A 16,247-nucleotide genomic window follows, 5' to 3' on the forward strand; every position below is an offset into this window, starting at 1 on the left:
CAGTTCTCTCTTCTACGCCCCCCTTCGACGACGACACGGTTGACAAATCATTCCATCAAATTAGAGAAAGATTTTTCACTCCGTTCTTTCGTCCGGCATAAATAGTGTGTAATTTTTAGTGTTTTCACAAGTTTTTAGTTTGGTAATGGTAGGTATTCGATTGCTGACGATGTGGTTGAAGGCTTTCCAATGAAATTTAGGCGATTGGGGAAGAATCTGTTCCGGGAAAGCCCTCCCAACATCGCCGACCATTAAACCCTTCCGATGACGTCATCGAGCCTAAGATAAATACTGATAAGATTTTGACCCCGATTTCGCCAGATGCAATTTATGCTGCTGTTCAGCCGGCAGGGCAAGCTCCGCCTGCAGAAGTGGTACGTGGCCCACCCGGACAAGGTGAAGAAGAAGATCACGCGCGAGCTCATCACGACGATCCTGTCCCGGAAGCCGAAGATGTGCAGCTTTCTCGAGTGGAAGGACTGCAAGATTGTGTACAAAAGGTTGGTTGGGTATTTGAAAAAAAGGAGTTGTTTTGGAATTAATGTTGGTTTTTATTCTTGCAGATATGCCAGTTTATACTTTTGCTGTGCGATTGAACAAAACGATAACGAGCTGCTCACGCTGGAAATCATCCACAGATACGTAGAACTGCTGGACAAATACTTTGGAAGTGTAAGTTGTGGCGATTGCTTCAACAACTAGACTTCTCAACTACATTTTTTCAGGTTTGCGAGCTGGACATCATCTTCAACTTTGAGAAGGCTTACTTCATCCTGGACGAGCTGCTCGTCGGCGGCGAGATCCAGGAAACGTCCAAAAAGAACGTTCTCAAAGCGATCGCGGCCCAGGACGTCCTGCAAGAGGTCAGTACTCCCGACGATACTTACGATATTTGACTTCCCTAACTTTCTTGCCTCAAAACACACATTTTGAAAGCGAAACACATGCCCACAATAACTTGCCTTGCCAAGCTAAACACTTGCTTGCTCAGCAAAAGCTACAAGAAATCAAACATACCACACTTGCATTACACAGTTTTAGAGACACAACAAACAAAATGTCCTGTCGTGTTTGTATCCGTCCGTTTTGAACTTCGTTCGCGTTACTTGCCTTTAACTGTTAAGAATGTTTTTTATTTTCTATATTTATGTTTACCATTTTTTTTCTTCGGTTAAAGTTTTGTTTACGTTTGTGTTTTGTTAAATTATATGTTTTGTGATTTTGTTGATTTATTTTATTCTTGCCTGGAACCAAATTTGAATGATCTTCTTTGTTTTAACGCTAACAAAATCCTTCAAAGAAGCCTTATTTTACTAAAATAGGAAACAACATTATTTTACACCCCTAGAATAAGCTTTAGTGCGCTAGAGAGAGCTATAAATCATACAAAAGAGGCATACAATATTTATCTACCCGTTTAGCATTTAAGGCATTTTCGTAAACGATAAAACAATAACCAAAATCAAAAAACAAAAAAAAAAAGTAGTTGCTAGAAATATTCAAGCCAAGAGAGCCAACGCGCGCGCATCTTCCACATCCCACCCCCAATCAGAGATCCAACAAACCATCATTCTTGCATGAAGTCTGCTGCGTGATTCGCCGACTGCTAACAAACCCTGGAAATTGGTGCATTCTTTAAAAATCCAAATTGCTTCCCCGGGGCTGTAGTTTACCCTGCCTGTGTTCTGTTCTGCTGTTGCATGAAACAATCGTGTCCGTTTTGCTGGGTGCTCGACTAGATTAGGTTCGGCAGGGTCCGTCTTTGCCGCGTAGAAGCTCGATAGAGGAATGTGACCCCTTCTTGCGCATGTTAATCTTGTTGGTGCTAGTTAGCTGGCGAATAGTTTCGTTTACGTTCCACGCTTTTCATTCGTTTAGAACTGCTTGATTTTAATTTTAAGTGAGGGTGGAAGTATCATCAAATCAATTTTCAATGGGTTACAGATTGCTACATAAATATGGAAGTGCCAGATTTATTAGATTAGAAATAGAATTATCTCTTTGCCAGATTATTCCAAATATATTCTTTTGTTACATCTTATTAGAAAAAATAATAATGTTTAAAACACCAACAAAAATAATGAAAAGGAACTTCGCCCTAAAGATTTAATTTCTGACGTTCTGTGAATCCAGAAAATCTAAAAGTTTTGTACGTACCTAACGAAAATTTAAGGTACTTTAATCTTACGTCCCTGTTAAGATAGGGGTCTGCAACGCAACTTGATTCTACTTCTATAGTTATCGAGTTACAAGAAATTTTATTGGCGATAACTGATGACAACCCATTTTTAACCCAACATGTCCGATCCATATCGTTATTTAGAATTTAGATACGAAATCGTTAATTAGAAAAAAAAATATTACATGATTTGAAACATAAAGAAATGAGTCAGTTAGTGTTCATAACTAGAAGGTTACATGATTTATCTGGTAGCGCTGAAAATGCCAAAAATCTTTTTTCACTTGCTCGATCTAACCGCTGCAACCAACTGCTGAATTGAACGAGATCATCTTCTTTTTTCACTTTTCACCAGTTTTATTTTTATTTTCACAAATTCAATAAGCATTTAGAGACATCAATTGGCAGAGCTCGTCATTTACTAACGGTCCCGTTGTTATGTTCCTAAGTATTTTATTAAATTTCAAAATAAAGCAAATCCAGAGATTTGTTTTGAAAAGGTTCTATAAACTATTGTCTTTCATATTTTTATAGATCCTTCTCAAAAAAAAAAACTAGAAATCGACGGTAACATTTCAAAAGGCATCATGTACATTTTGACACTTTCTGGGTTATTGCATATTCTGAAAGTACTCCTTATAAGCCACCTCTCCACTAAAAATGAGCAAAAGTTACTTCAGTAAAGTCTGTTTAATCATAATTTTAAATAAAGTAACATAAACAAAAACTCTGGCATCAGCAGTGCCTGTTTATATAGCCCTGTCAACCTGTCAAATAAAAGACTACATGAACCTCGTGACGAAAAAAAAAACCAACATGAAAAAAGCGAAGAAAAACGAATCATAACAAAGCGCCCCCCTCAATGACAACAGGGTGATGTAGACGTTGGTGATTTCAAAAGACGTTATGTTTGTTTTTCTCAAATAAAATTACGGAATTAATGTTTTATTGAATATGGATGATCAAGTATCAATAAAAGCAACGTTTTTCATCGTTTGTTATCATTAGAACATCTTATTTCGTGCTTGCCATTTCATTAGGGCACATAAATTTTTTAACCAAGAGTGTGTCCCTTTCACACCTTATGTAGACTGTCATTTGAGTGAAAGGGATACACAATTGTTTACAAAAGTTATGTGCCCTTTTGAAATGTTAGGCTCCATTTTGCTTTTAAATTAAAATGGGAATTGAAAATGGATGCTCAACATTCAAATCTTGACTTTTTTTTGATAAGGTCCTATAAACAAATGTAAACATTGAGTTTATCCCTTTCACACCTTATGTCAAAGTCCATCGGAGTAAGCGGGATACACTCAATGTTTACATTTGTTTATAGGACCTTATCAAAAAAAAGTCAAGAAATGCGTTTTTCTTTAAACGCATGGTTTGTACATGATGCTTTTTGAAATGTTGGCATCGAAATGTAAAAAAAAGCAAAAAACGGTTTCAATCAAAGGTGAAAGCTAATGTCACGCTCATATCTTGACTTTTTTTTGATAAGGTCCTATAAACAAATGTAAACATTGAGTGTATCCCGCTTACTCCGATGGACTTTGACATAAGGTGTGAAAGGGATACACTCAATGTTTACATTTGTTTATAGGACCTTATCAAAAAAAAGTCAAGATATGAATATTCGTGTGAATATTCGTGTGACAATTCAACCCTCAAGAAACGTAGGGGCAGGGGGGCAGAATGGTCCGCCTAAGTAAAATGTACCGAAAACCTTACAAAAACTTACAAATTTATGAATCCAGGGTAGTAGGCTTGTGCTTTGGGATGTTGCCTTCAATGTTGTATACTTGGTTGATAAAAATTTTTACCTCTGCGCAACGATGCCAGATTATTTTATGGGAGATCTGTATTTTATTAAAAATAAATCTGTATTTTATCTGTATCATGCCAAATTCGGAATCATAGAGGATTTTTTTAGACTTTTAACAACAGATTTAAGCTTTTTAATGATTTTAAAGCATAATTCAATCACTAAATTGTTGAAATTTTTAAATTAAATCATTTAAAAAAAATCTGTATATACAGATTTTTGTGATTTTTGGGATCGAAAAATCTGTATAATACAGATTTATCTGTATATCTGGCATGGCTGCCTCTGCGTACCGCCATGAACAAACGGGCTTGCTTTTCATGCAGCCCTCTGTCACGACGGTCATGTTTATGAAACCTAATGGTACGTTCGTTTGAACAGCCAGTGTAGCACTGAGTGCCGCACTCGTTGGTGCCAGTTTTGGTTCAAACGAACATTCTTTTTCAGTGTGCATGGAACTCGCATGAAACTGAAAAAATATCGAGTGCGGCACTAGAGTTTCAGTTCCAAGATGGCGGCGAAACTCGTGCGGAACTAGCGCGAGTTTCTTCAAAGAAACACTTTGACAGCTCTGAGTGCGGCACTCAGTGCGGAACTACTTTTCAAACGAACGTACCATAAATGTTCGACGCGAACATGCAGACAACAAAGAAGATGAAGAACGCATTTGCTGTCAAAATTTGAAAATAAACAAACCGCGTGGTAAAACCAAGGGAATGATGGGACCATCCATAAACTACGTGGACACTTTTCTGGGAATCTCAACCCCCCCCCCCCCTCGTGGAAAAAAAAAATCTGTTTTGTATGGAACGTGGACAATCGCCTATTCCCCCACCCCCCTAAAGTGTCCACGTGGTTTATGGATGGTCCCGATAGGTCCCGATGGAACGGGAGGAATCACAAATCAGCATCCCTTTGGCCATTTGTCACACTGTGTCAAGATAGCACGACGAGATTGAAACTTATTTCAAATGAAAAGTGACAAAAATGCACGGAGTTTTCGGTTTTTATTGAATATCTTAGGATTGTAATCGAACTTTGGGGATTTGTGAAGGTCAAAAGATTGTGAGCTGCACAAAATGGCGTTCTTAACTCAATTTGGCCCAAAATCGACATACGACAAGTTAGACAGCGACAGCGACGAAATGGCCAGTTGATTTCAGCATACAGCCTTAAAAGGCACGCTAGAGAACAATTTCTGATCACTTTTTTTTAGAGCGTCCAATTTCCCGGGGTTACAAATTTCCCGGGAAACGGGAAATTTCCAGCCAATTTCCCGGGAAATCCCGGGAATTCCCGGGAAATTTTAAATTTATTGAAAATTGTTATGATCTTGGTTTTAATTAATATCATGCAACAAAATTGTATAGGACATCAACGTTAATGGTTTAAATAATTGTGAAGATCAATTAACAGCTTGACTGCATGCAAAAAATCATTCAACTACAAAAAAATGTATTTTGGTATTTTTTGATGAGAAATATTGTTTATCAATATGTAAAACTGTGAGTAAAATGAATCCATAATCAACAATCATAAAATTTCTTTTAAACTTGCATCTGTGACCAGTACATTGAAATGAGAAAAAAAACAAGCAGAAATTATGTTTTTCATGAAAAATACTGGTTTCAGAATGAATGAAAAATACTGGTTGAACAAATGGTAAAGCTTTTTAGTGTATGTTTTACTCCAAACAACCGAATGTTTTCAAATATTTGAAACAAGCTTTGAATATATTTTTGCATTTTTTGAGAACAAACAATAGAAAGTAATTTTCCATTTTTTTTTGTATTATTATGCAACATGATTTAAATTATACGATAAATTAACATCATTCCACAAAAAGTCTTCTATTGTTTCACATTTAACCCTCCAACACCTGTAGTTGCATCATTATTCTTTTACTTCAAATCGATTTTCATCTCATTTGATCATGGTAAACAAAATCGTAAAAAAATCTCAATTTTAATTTGGAGGTAAGGAGTTAATAATGTTTTGATGAAATAACATTAATCTGTTAAAAGCTTAACTAATTGTAATAATTTAATACTCATTAAGCAAGATCTATTCCCAGTTGCTTCAAAAATTAATATTATCAGAAATAATTATGATATCATAATTTCTGATAATCTGATTGATTATATATAAACCAAACAATAAATTTAATTGAACAAAATCCTGTTGAGTTCGTTCATTTATTATTTTTTCAGAGCATTTTCAAGAAATAGTTCCAAACATTTAAGAAAATGTATACTTCCGCTTGAATTTCGGGAATTCCCGGGAAATTTACAAATTTCCCGGGAAACGGGAAATATTTTTTTTCGGGAAATCCCGGGAATTCCCGGGAAATTTTAAATTTATTGAAAATTGTTATGATCTTGGTTTTAATTAATATCATGCAACAAAATTGTATAGGACATCAACGTTAATGGTTTAAATAATTGTGAAGATCAATTAACAGCTTGACTGCATGCAAAAAATCATTCAACTACAAAAAAATGTATTTTGGTATTTTTTGATGAGAAATATTGTTTATCAATATGTAAAACTGTGAGTAAAATGAATCCATAATCAACAATCATAAAATTTCTTTTAAACTTGCATCTGTGACCAGTACATTGAAATGAGAAAAAAAACAAGCAGAAATTATGTTTTTCATGAAAAATACTGGTTTCAGAATGAATGAAAAATACTGGTTGAACAAATGGTAAAGCTTTTTAGTGTATGTTTTACTCCAAACAACCGAATGTTTTCAAATATTTGAAACAAGCTTTGAATATATTTTTGCATTTTTTGAGAACAAACAATAGAAAGTAATTTTCCATTTTTTTTTGTATTATTATGCAACATGATTTAAATTATACGATAAATTAACATCATTCCACAAAAAGTCTTCTATTTTTTCACGTTTAACCCTCCAACACCTGTAGTTGCATCATTATTCTTTTACTTCAAATCGATTTTCATCTCATTTGATCATGGTAAACAAAATCGTAAAAAAATCTCAATTTTAATTTGGAGGTAAGGAGTTAATAATGTTTTGATGAAATAACATTAATCTGTTAAAAGCTTAACTAATTGTAATAATTTAATACTCATTAAGCAAGATCTATTCCCAGTTGCTTCAAAAATTAATATTATCAGAAATAATTATGATATCATAATTTCTGATAATCTGATTGATTATATATAAACCAAACAATAAATTTAATTGAACAAAATCCTGTTGAGTTCGTTCATTTATTATTTTTTCAGAGCATTTTCAAGAAATAGTTCCAAACATTTAAGAAAATGTATACTTCCGCTTGAATTTCGGGAATTCCCGGGAAATTTACAAATTTCCCGGGAAACGGGAAATATTTTTTTTCGGGAAATCCCGGGAATTCCCGGGAAATTTTTTCCCGGGACGGGAAATTGGACGCTCTACTTTTTTTAAACTTTTATGCAAAATGTCGAATTATAAAATATCAACCGTGATTTGGTGAATCAAGTATGGCATTGTGTGGCCATAGAACAAACTGTCAAGCAAGATACTTTCGGTCAAAAAGGTTGCAAATCCAAATTTGAAGAATTGAATCAAAAATCGATTTCAAACATTTTGTGGTCGTTCAATGTGTGAAATAAATTCCGCAACCTAAACTCGACTTTAAGGACCCAATTGTCCGGATACCGACTCTAAGATGGTCATTATTTAGAATCACAAAAAAGTCACGCGACTCATCCGGGTTGGCCATATTCTGACAAGATCGTATCGAGGACACTTTAGATTGGTTGGAGAGTAAATATTTGGCTGATTCCACAATGTTTGAAGTGTCGCATGACCATTTTGAGTGGTGCTGAAAATGACTTCAAAGGAACCGGTATCCGGGGTGGCCATATTTTGACAGGATCTTGCCAAGGAATTTATGAAATAGTTATAAAGTGAATATCTAGCTGATTTTACGAGGATTGAATTGTTGATTGGCCATTTTGATTGATTCTAGCGAATGACCTTTGAAAACCGGTATCCGGAACATTCGGGGTGGCCACATTTTGAAAGGATCTTGGCTAGGATACTTGACAGGAGTTGTAGGGTGAATATCTGGTTGATTCCACGGTGTTTGCAGTGTCGCTTGACCATCTTAAAATGGCTTAAATCAGTTCCATGGCTAAACTCGTCGTAGAACTGATTTTGTAAAGTTATGTTTTACGGAGATGGTGTGGATTTGAATTTTGAAATTTTGAATTTTGAATTTTGAAAAAAAAAATGAATTGAATTTTGAAATAATAAGAAAAAATATGTTTTTCTGACTCCGGGATAATTTTTTTGCGGACTTTTATGCCCAAAAATCTTACAACATTACACAAGAGTGAAATTTTTAAACTCCCTTCCGCTGTCAATTCATTAGAAATCTTAGTTTGCAATGTTCAAAATGTTCAAGTTTCCGCTTGCGCGTAAAAATTTAATTTCGCTTTGCCTTTCATCAAATTCCGCGTCATACGCTGCATTCCAAGTAATTTTCCCAAAATTTGCCTTTAAAAAGTATTCAAACCCCATTTTCTCCACTTTCTCTCTTTTTACATGTGTCGTCACACACACACCTACATACACACTCAACTCTAACTCCCTCGAATCGGCGTCCACACGCGAAAAAATTTACACCTAAAATTCCAAAAGGATCTCAACGAAACACTCAACTGATAGTGGCTGAACGTTTTTGGTTGGCTCTGCCCGCCCTCTTGTCTTCCCGATTTGTTTACGAATGGCTTTTTGACAAAAGAATTTTCTTTCTTTCTCTTTTCCCTCCCAACGTTTTCCCCTCCGTTCTGCTTGTCCTTCGCGCACTAAACATAGAGGGAGCTGGATTCTTAAATAGCAATTTTTGTAAAAAAAAATCAACAAATAGTTCGTTAAATAGTTACATCGTGCTGTAAATATGCCTGGGATTTCTCGTTTCATCGCGCGGGTTTAGTGACCAACTTTCCGATAGCAGATAAGTTCAAACCGTTCATCACAGCTTTTGTCGCAAAGTCCATCGCGCTGGGAACACTGCGCTTGAGAAAAAAAGGTAATCAGTGCTGCTGGGTGGATTAATCGGAACTCATTTTTGTTTATTTTTTTTCATTTCTTTTTCTTTCGCGCTGCTGAGATTTTTTTATAATTTCTGTTGCAAATTTGGCCCCATGTTTGAACTTTTGTATTGCAGGTTTTAGATGAGGATGATTATTTTTGGATTTACTAACATGCGTGAAAAGGAAAGGAATAATTGGAATCGCGGTGCGAAAATTGCGAATGAAAAGCGTGGAATGTTGCGCAACAGAGTAATGATGATGCATTTAGGAAAGTCTTGCCGATTTTAGATCGTAAGGTTTGCTTTAGGGTTAAGAATACGTTCTGTATTATTAAAAACATATTTAAAAATATATATATTTGAATTCTATTAAAACATTTTATCAGAGATAATCAAAAGAAAAACTTCATCAATTTGGATAGCATTTTAAGCATTTTATGATTGACAAGGTCGGTTATGACATCTACAAAAAATACATAGACACTAAAAACAAAACACTGTTACACGTCCTACAATATACATTAAATACACACTGAAAAAATTACTTCTGTTCAAAAGAGACAAAAACCAATAAAATTACTCCAAAGAAACCTACTCTTTCAGTATTTACTACTTTTTCTTTATCTTTTCCGTATATCCTTCCTGTTTCGTCGTGTAAGCAAACTGTTTGTTTACGTTTTTTCCCTGTTTCTGTCAAACGTTCGAGTCTGTCAAATACACGTCAATCACAAACACTTACACTGAACATCTGGCGAAAAAAAACGTAAACATTGACCCCCTGAAACTGTCAAATGTCTTAGGGAGCGTTCATTTATTACGTTACGCAATTTTGCAAGAGAGGTTGAGGTCACAAAATGCTGCCATCTGTTGGCGAACACGTGAAGTGAAATTCATTTGACGTTTCGCAGGGACAATGTTTACAAATAAACAAACTTCACAAGCGTTCATAAACACTGAACAGGCTGATGTAAATAAAGAGTTAGGTTAGAATTAAAGAAAAAAAAAAGTATTTTAGTTGAATTGTGTAAATCAGAAATTTCTCGGCAGATTTTCACTTCAGAAGTAACAACTCTTTTCAAAGTAATTTCATCAAGCATGTCATCAAACTATTCATTTTTCATAAGGTTCTAATCACACTTCTTTCTTGTAAATAGCCTCACGCAAAAAAAAAGCACAAATGGGAATTTCGGTTAGGTTCCAAACACCGTGTAAATATGCCTGCTTTGGTGGAGCACACACACACACTGAGTAAAATTTACACAGCACTTTTATTTTCTACTTCTAAATTTACCACCCTCGCACTCCAATTGTTTGATTCGTATGTATTGTTTTGCACCTTTTCTCTATTGTTGTTGCGCGCACCCCCACACAACAACAACAACAGGACGAGACGGTAGACGGCGCGCTGCGAGAGATTGGACTGCTTTGAGAGGAGAGAGAAAGAGATAGCTCTGAGAGGGAGAGAAGGCAGCGTTTCTGTTACCCACTTGTTCAAATTTCTCAAAATTTTATTTTTAAGTGCATTTAAAAATAACAAGTGTCATTTCATTCTTTTGTGTTGGCATGTTCAGATAAAATTTATAGGATTTTAATTTTTCATATTTTGTAATCAGATTTTATTGTGTACATCTAAACAATCATTCATAATGCAATGAATATCGATAGCAATACACCATTTATAACATTTAATCACAGACTTATCAGACGCGAAACTATTACCCGAAAACATGATTAAAATAACCGTCTGAAAAGTCTGTGATTGTAACACACACACACCACTAGGCATTGCAGCGATTGATAGCAGTACAAATCTAAACCGCGTGAAATCAGGGAACAAAGTATTTCGTTATAAGAAGAGTTGTTAGGATTTATAACAGAAAGTTACAATAAATAAATCGACTAACAAACCATACTTATAAGCACTTGTTTGAAATATTTGCACTGTTGGTTTTTTGTTCTGTAGAGTTGTTTCACCTTTTTTGTAGATTAGTGTTTTTTTCGGTGGTTGGTTTAACATTTTGGAAAATATTAGATTTAGTGGAATTTATCGACAGTAGCAGAGTTTGTAATCGAGACTGGTTATTTCGTAGAGGTGAGTTTGTTTGATTATTACGAAATAAGTATAGGGGAATTTGGTTTTTGGTGAGCTATTCCATCTTTATACTAGAACAAAACAAAAACGCATTTCTTTCTGGAACCTGTTTCATTTTGTAAGTAGTTTTTTTTAACTTTTTTTTACAATATATTGATTAAATTTACACCCAAATCGAGCACCTCTGACAACGAATGCGATTCTCGAATTATAATATTTGACAGCTGTTTGACACTCACACTGTTGGCCATTACACTAGTCCTACCCAAGTTAGGGTGGTTCCATAAAAACAATAATTTCCGAAGAGTGGAAATAACTTGTTTTAAATCAGTACTCTTTGCCGTTTTAACCGAACTAGGCTCTCTTGGACGGAAGTAAAAGTCTATTTGTTGGAAAATAGATTAAAGATCGAAGAATACTGCCTAATATTTCAAAAGGTCATATGAAATTTTAGAATGCCGTTTTGAGAGTGTCTGGACCAAAGAACCCACGTCTGAAAATATTTTTTTGTGAAATCACAACAAACTTTAATAAATAATGGCCATAACATAAACATTAAAGCGAAAAACTGTTCATTTGTGGGTACCAAAATGTTCTTAATGAAAGGACGAAAAACGTCTGACGTCTGAAATTATATAGGTTCTCTTTTTGATATTTAACTCATGCATTTAAAAGTTGCATGCGACCTTTTGAAATGTTAGGCCAGATTACACTGACTGGCAAAAAATCGGCGCAGGCTTAACTCAAGCGAAAGCAAGAACTTTGGGAAACACATTCATTTTGAATTTTTCAAAAATATTAGACAGAGCCGAATGGTTTTTCTCCAACGTTTGTATGGATGATTAGGGCGGTGCAGACATTTTTTTGGTCGGTGCTATTGGTCCTGAAACTATCTTAAAAATCTTTAAAATGCTAACATATAACCTTTCATTTGCATCCAGAGAGCTAAAATCGGCTAAAACAACAAAGAGTACTGAATTTCTGAGAAAAATAAATTACTTGGACCACCCTAATGGCCAAATAAAAACATGTGTCCAATTGTTTGGGGCAAGGATTAACTAACCTTGCGTAATCTTTGGCCATATTTAAATTTTGTGTTTTAACTTTCATCTGCAATTGGTGAAATGACACTTTTTGGTGTATTTTCACCTCTTTTTAGGAGAACTCGAGGGGAAGCATGAACTTTGGGGTCCCCAGAATCACGTGCACTTTGAATTTTTCAAAAATAGTTAGACAGGGCCGAATGGTGGTGAGATTTCCAAAAAAGTTTCCACGTGGTTTGTGGATGGTTCCCTAGTTTGATTGCATATTTATTTTTGTTTTTAATTTAAGGTGGAATAGATTTTCTTAGTTAGATATAATATACATTCAGATAGTTTTATCCATAAATGACACATAATGTCATATCCGAAGATTTTTTAAAATTTCAATCTTAATTATTTCAGTTCAGTTGTTCCATGGTTTAAAAGCGATTTTTTAAATATTTTTAAATCTATAATTTATTTTTTTTTGTCTCTAGGCCGTGTTCCCAAATTGCCAGTTTTGCTTTAAATATTGTACTGTATACTATCTGTACACTGAAATTTAATAAATTCTCAATGTTATTTTTCTAAATTAAAACATCCATTAAAAAGCAATAATATGACGATATTTCACGAAAGGGTTGCCAGATTTTCATAGTTCATGGCCCAACTTTAGTTCATTCAACCATCCTAGGGCTCGTGCATAAACCACGTGGCCCTTTAAATTTTCTTCCAAAACTTTTGCTATATAAATGCTAAGGCCTGGAAATTTTCTGACATTAAATTTGTAGTGTAAAAAACATACTTTACAAAGAAACTTTGGATGACCCCTAGGGCAGCGTCCATAAAAAAGGAACTTTAACCCTTTTCTTCCCCAAACTTTAAAAAAGCGCAATCGCAAAATCCCTTTTTTGACCAAACCCGGTTCCGAGCCGGAAAACATGATTTGGTCACTGTGGCCGTCGGGAAATCTGCTAAAATCTGCTTTTTTGAGACCTCAACTTTGACGATTTTTTGTCCATGCATTCTCAATGTTAAAAGAAGTTATTTTGCATCAATAGTTTTTCCATAAAAGACTCCATGTTGCGATTGTTCACGCTCCATACAAAAACTATTTGACGGGGCACTATGACTCAGAAGATATCTTTTTAAGTTTCCTTAAGGCCGTTGCAAATATTTTTTGAAGTTTATGTCCCTCGACTCTGGCCAAAGTCGAGGGGGGGGGGGCGACATAAACTTTGAAAAATATTTGCAACGGCCTAAACATATAAAAAAAACATTGAAAATTAAAAAATATGTATTACGATGATTTCATTTTAAGTGATAACAAGTTGAACACATTTTTTTCGTCTACCTTTTTTTTCTCAAAAAGTTCTAATCATAACCTACAACTCTACCGAAGACACCTAATCGATCAGAAAATCTATCCCATTTTTATGACCAGGCCCCAAAATTGTATGGTGGCTTGTATGGAAAAACTAATGATGCCAAATTACTTCTTTTTCCATAGGATTGCATAGACAAGGTTTCATCTTAATAAAAAAATGACAGTTTGAAATTCGTGAAAAAAAATCTTCTTTTCGATGTAATTCAACTAACTTTATATGGAATATGTGAAATACAGAAACTATATGTAAATTTACACATTTTAATAGGTGATATTACACTATATTTCTGACAATAAATTGTTGGCATTCCTAGATTATTATTATTACTGTTCAATGTAATATCTCATTTAAAAAATGCGTCATTTGTGGATATTGCCTAGTTGAACAGTATTTACTAACTAGTAAAATTGTTAGATTACCCTGAAAGCAATAGAGCCTGTTAGTGTTTGTGACGGTGAAGCCCAAATCTACTCTCAACAACGCGGAAGCTGCCTGAATAATCTGACCCTTTCCAACTTTTTGCACCTTTCGGTACGAAAAAAAAATGCCTTCGCACAAAAATCCTGAATCTTCCTCTATTAGCTGGTCGTTCGAGCCTGAGCCAATAATTGAGACAAATCTTCGTCGCCGGTGAAATCGCGTTCATTTTCGCTCTAGTTTCCCTCTAGTTTTGTGCAATTGTTTTTTTCCGCCATTATCCTAACCTTTTAAAAACTGATATTTGCTGCGTTGCCCTAGAAGTTTCCCACCCTCTGTATTGATTAATCGCAACCACAAACAAGGTATGTAGAGAACGATTATTGAATGTTTGTATTGTTTTGTTTAATTGTTGTTGTTTTTTTTTCTTTTGTGTTTGTTGTTACTGTTTGCTCTTCTCAATTTCATCACTAGACAAAATTCTTAACGCTACTAACCAAAAGAATGTTAACGATTTCGATTTTTTTTATTGCTAACAGTTTGGTAATTTGTTTTAACGTCCTTGTTTTTGGTTACCAAATTTCACTAATCTTTCTCTGATTTGCGTCGCGCCCGTGTGTGAAGTGAAATGTTTGCACAACTATTTTCCCAACCTTAATTTATATAATAACGAATGCAATAACCGAAATGCCTTGCCTCTAATGCTCTCACGGCTGCAGCGACTAATGAATGTTCCTTCTTTGATTTTTGTCAACTTATAATTTAACACATTTTAAACAGAATGATACCAAAATTGTCCAAACATTTCCCAAAACACTTTTCTCAATCTAAAAAAAAAAAACTCTGTAGCATAAACAATAGCATTCGTTTTTGTTGAATTCAATTTAGTCAAATATTGTCTAAATCAATTCCTTTTGCAACTTTGTCATCCAAATACTTTAGGACGAAACACCGCAAGGATTCTTCGAGGACCATGGCCTCGGATAGAGAGGCCATCGCCAAGATCGGCCCCATCCAGCGCCCCAGCGAAAGCCAGTTGAATAAGTTTAACAGCACAATCACAGCACAGAACAAACAAAAGAAAGAATTAAAAAAAAAACACACACACACACAAAAGTCACACAATTTAATATGTAAGCAAGTAAACAGTGTAGAGATAAGGTTAACTTGTCACACTTAGCGTGTAAGATTTTAGGTTGTATGTTTATCGCGTTACCCCGACGGTGGATTTCAGACGGCATTTTTTTTCTTCGTATAACTTTCTTAGATTCTCACAAAGAAGAACCGAAATCTCATGATCGATTTAAGTTGCCAAAACGAATTAAATCTGTAGGATGTAGAACATATCAAAAAAGGGTTTCTTTTTTTTGCTTTCAACGAATGCTTCAGACAACGCGGAAGGTTGTTCAGTACTTAAATGCGTAACAAAAAAGAAAACTGCATGGCTTCACAATCAAAACTTTTTTTTTCTTCCATTATGTTTATTCCGAACCTAATTTTATTTTCAATTCAGTTGCTGAAAAAACAAAAAGTTTAAACTAGAGGATGCGTTCTTCACAAGATCTAATTCATTTGAATGTGATAAGAAGTATTTTGATACCGACTCAATAAATAAAGTAAAGTGATCGCGTAACAGTTGATAAAACCTTTTCTTAGTTTTGTTCTGAAAATTTGAAAGAAAATCCCACCAAAAATTAAGTGTCCACGTGTTTTTTTTTCTTCAGCTGATTGAAATCACGTCCGTCGCTGTGCCTTTCGAGCTGCTAGGTCATGGGAAAGTATTTTCGATGGGGTGACAATCGACTTCGATTTCACAAAGGTGGGTAATAACTTAATTCGGAATACCATAAAAACCATCTGGTGTGCCTTCCGTGCAACTATGATTCAGAAAAGACTCATTTAAGGCTGCCTGATTTTTTTCCTTCAGTTATAAGAATTATTATTATTTTATTATTGGCCCAGAAAATAAATTTCCTATCTGGGTTTTCATGCTCTGAATAGAAGAAAATTATCGTATTGAAGCGGAAAACGGAATGCATTTTCGGATTCTTTGGACAACTTTTCAGTAAGAGAAGTTTAAATAAATTTGAAAATAATAAATATTAAATGTTTTAGAATCATAATTCAAAAAAAAATCTTCAAATTATAGGCATTTTCAGTAGAAAAAACTTTTGATTCGTGCATCAAAGTCAGTTTAAAATGCAATATGAATCGATAATTTTATAAACAAAACTATTTTGCTTTTTGTTAAAAATTTATAAACTTCGTTAACT

General features: G+C 34.6%; 1 protein-coding gene across 7 annotated transcripts; it reads left to right on the forward strand.

Annotated features, from left to right (window-relative positions):
- Positions 1-15: 15 nt before the first annotated feature.
- LOC120427252 (AP-1 complex subunit sigma-2) lies at positions 16-15,607 on the forward strand. Of its 7 annotated transcripts, none has more exons than XR_005606844.2 (6): positions 16-148; positions 322-500; positions 564-672; positions 726-863; positions 8,839-9,052; positions 14,917-15,607. XR_005606844.2 is itself a non-coding variant. In XM_039592107.2 (5 exons), exons 1-5 carry the CDS (start codon positions 146-148, stop codon positions 14,959-14,961), a joined length of 474 nt encoding a protein of 157 aa, XP_039448041.1. In that variant the 5' UTR covers positions 16-145; the 3' UTR covers positions 14,962-15,607. The 7 variants fall into 7 exon arrangements, 5 of the variants coding, with proteins under 5 accessions (XP_039448041.1, XP_039448042.1, XP_039448043.1 ...); XR_005606843.2 differs by lacking the exon at positions 14,917-15,607 and adding an exon at positions 9,191-9,645; XM_039592107.2 differs by lacking the exon at positions 8,839-9,052.
- The last annotated feature ends 640 nt before the right edge of the window (positions 15,608-16,247 follow it).

Source organism: Culex pipiens, chromosome 1 (assembly GCF_016801865.2).
Source record: "Culex pipiens pallens isolate TS chromosome 1, TS_CPP_V2, whole genome shotgun sequence".
NCBI classification, from domain to species: domain Eukaryota; kingdom Metazoa; phylum Arthropoda; class Insecta; order Diptera; family Culicidae; genus Culex; species Culex pipiens.

Bases quoted from the DNA above. Each gene is read 5' to 3' on its own strand.
- LOC120427252 (XM_039592107.2), top strand. The intron at 673-725 runs GTAAGTTGTGGC...ACATTTTTTCAG, and splicing joins TGGACAAATACTTTGGAAGT to GTTTGCGAGCTGGACATCAT. The intron at 864-14,916 runs GTCAGTACTCCC...CAAATACTTTAG, and splicing joins CCCAGGACGTCCTGCAAGAG to GACGAAACACCGCAAGGATT.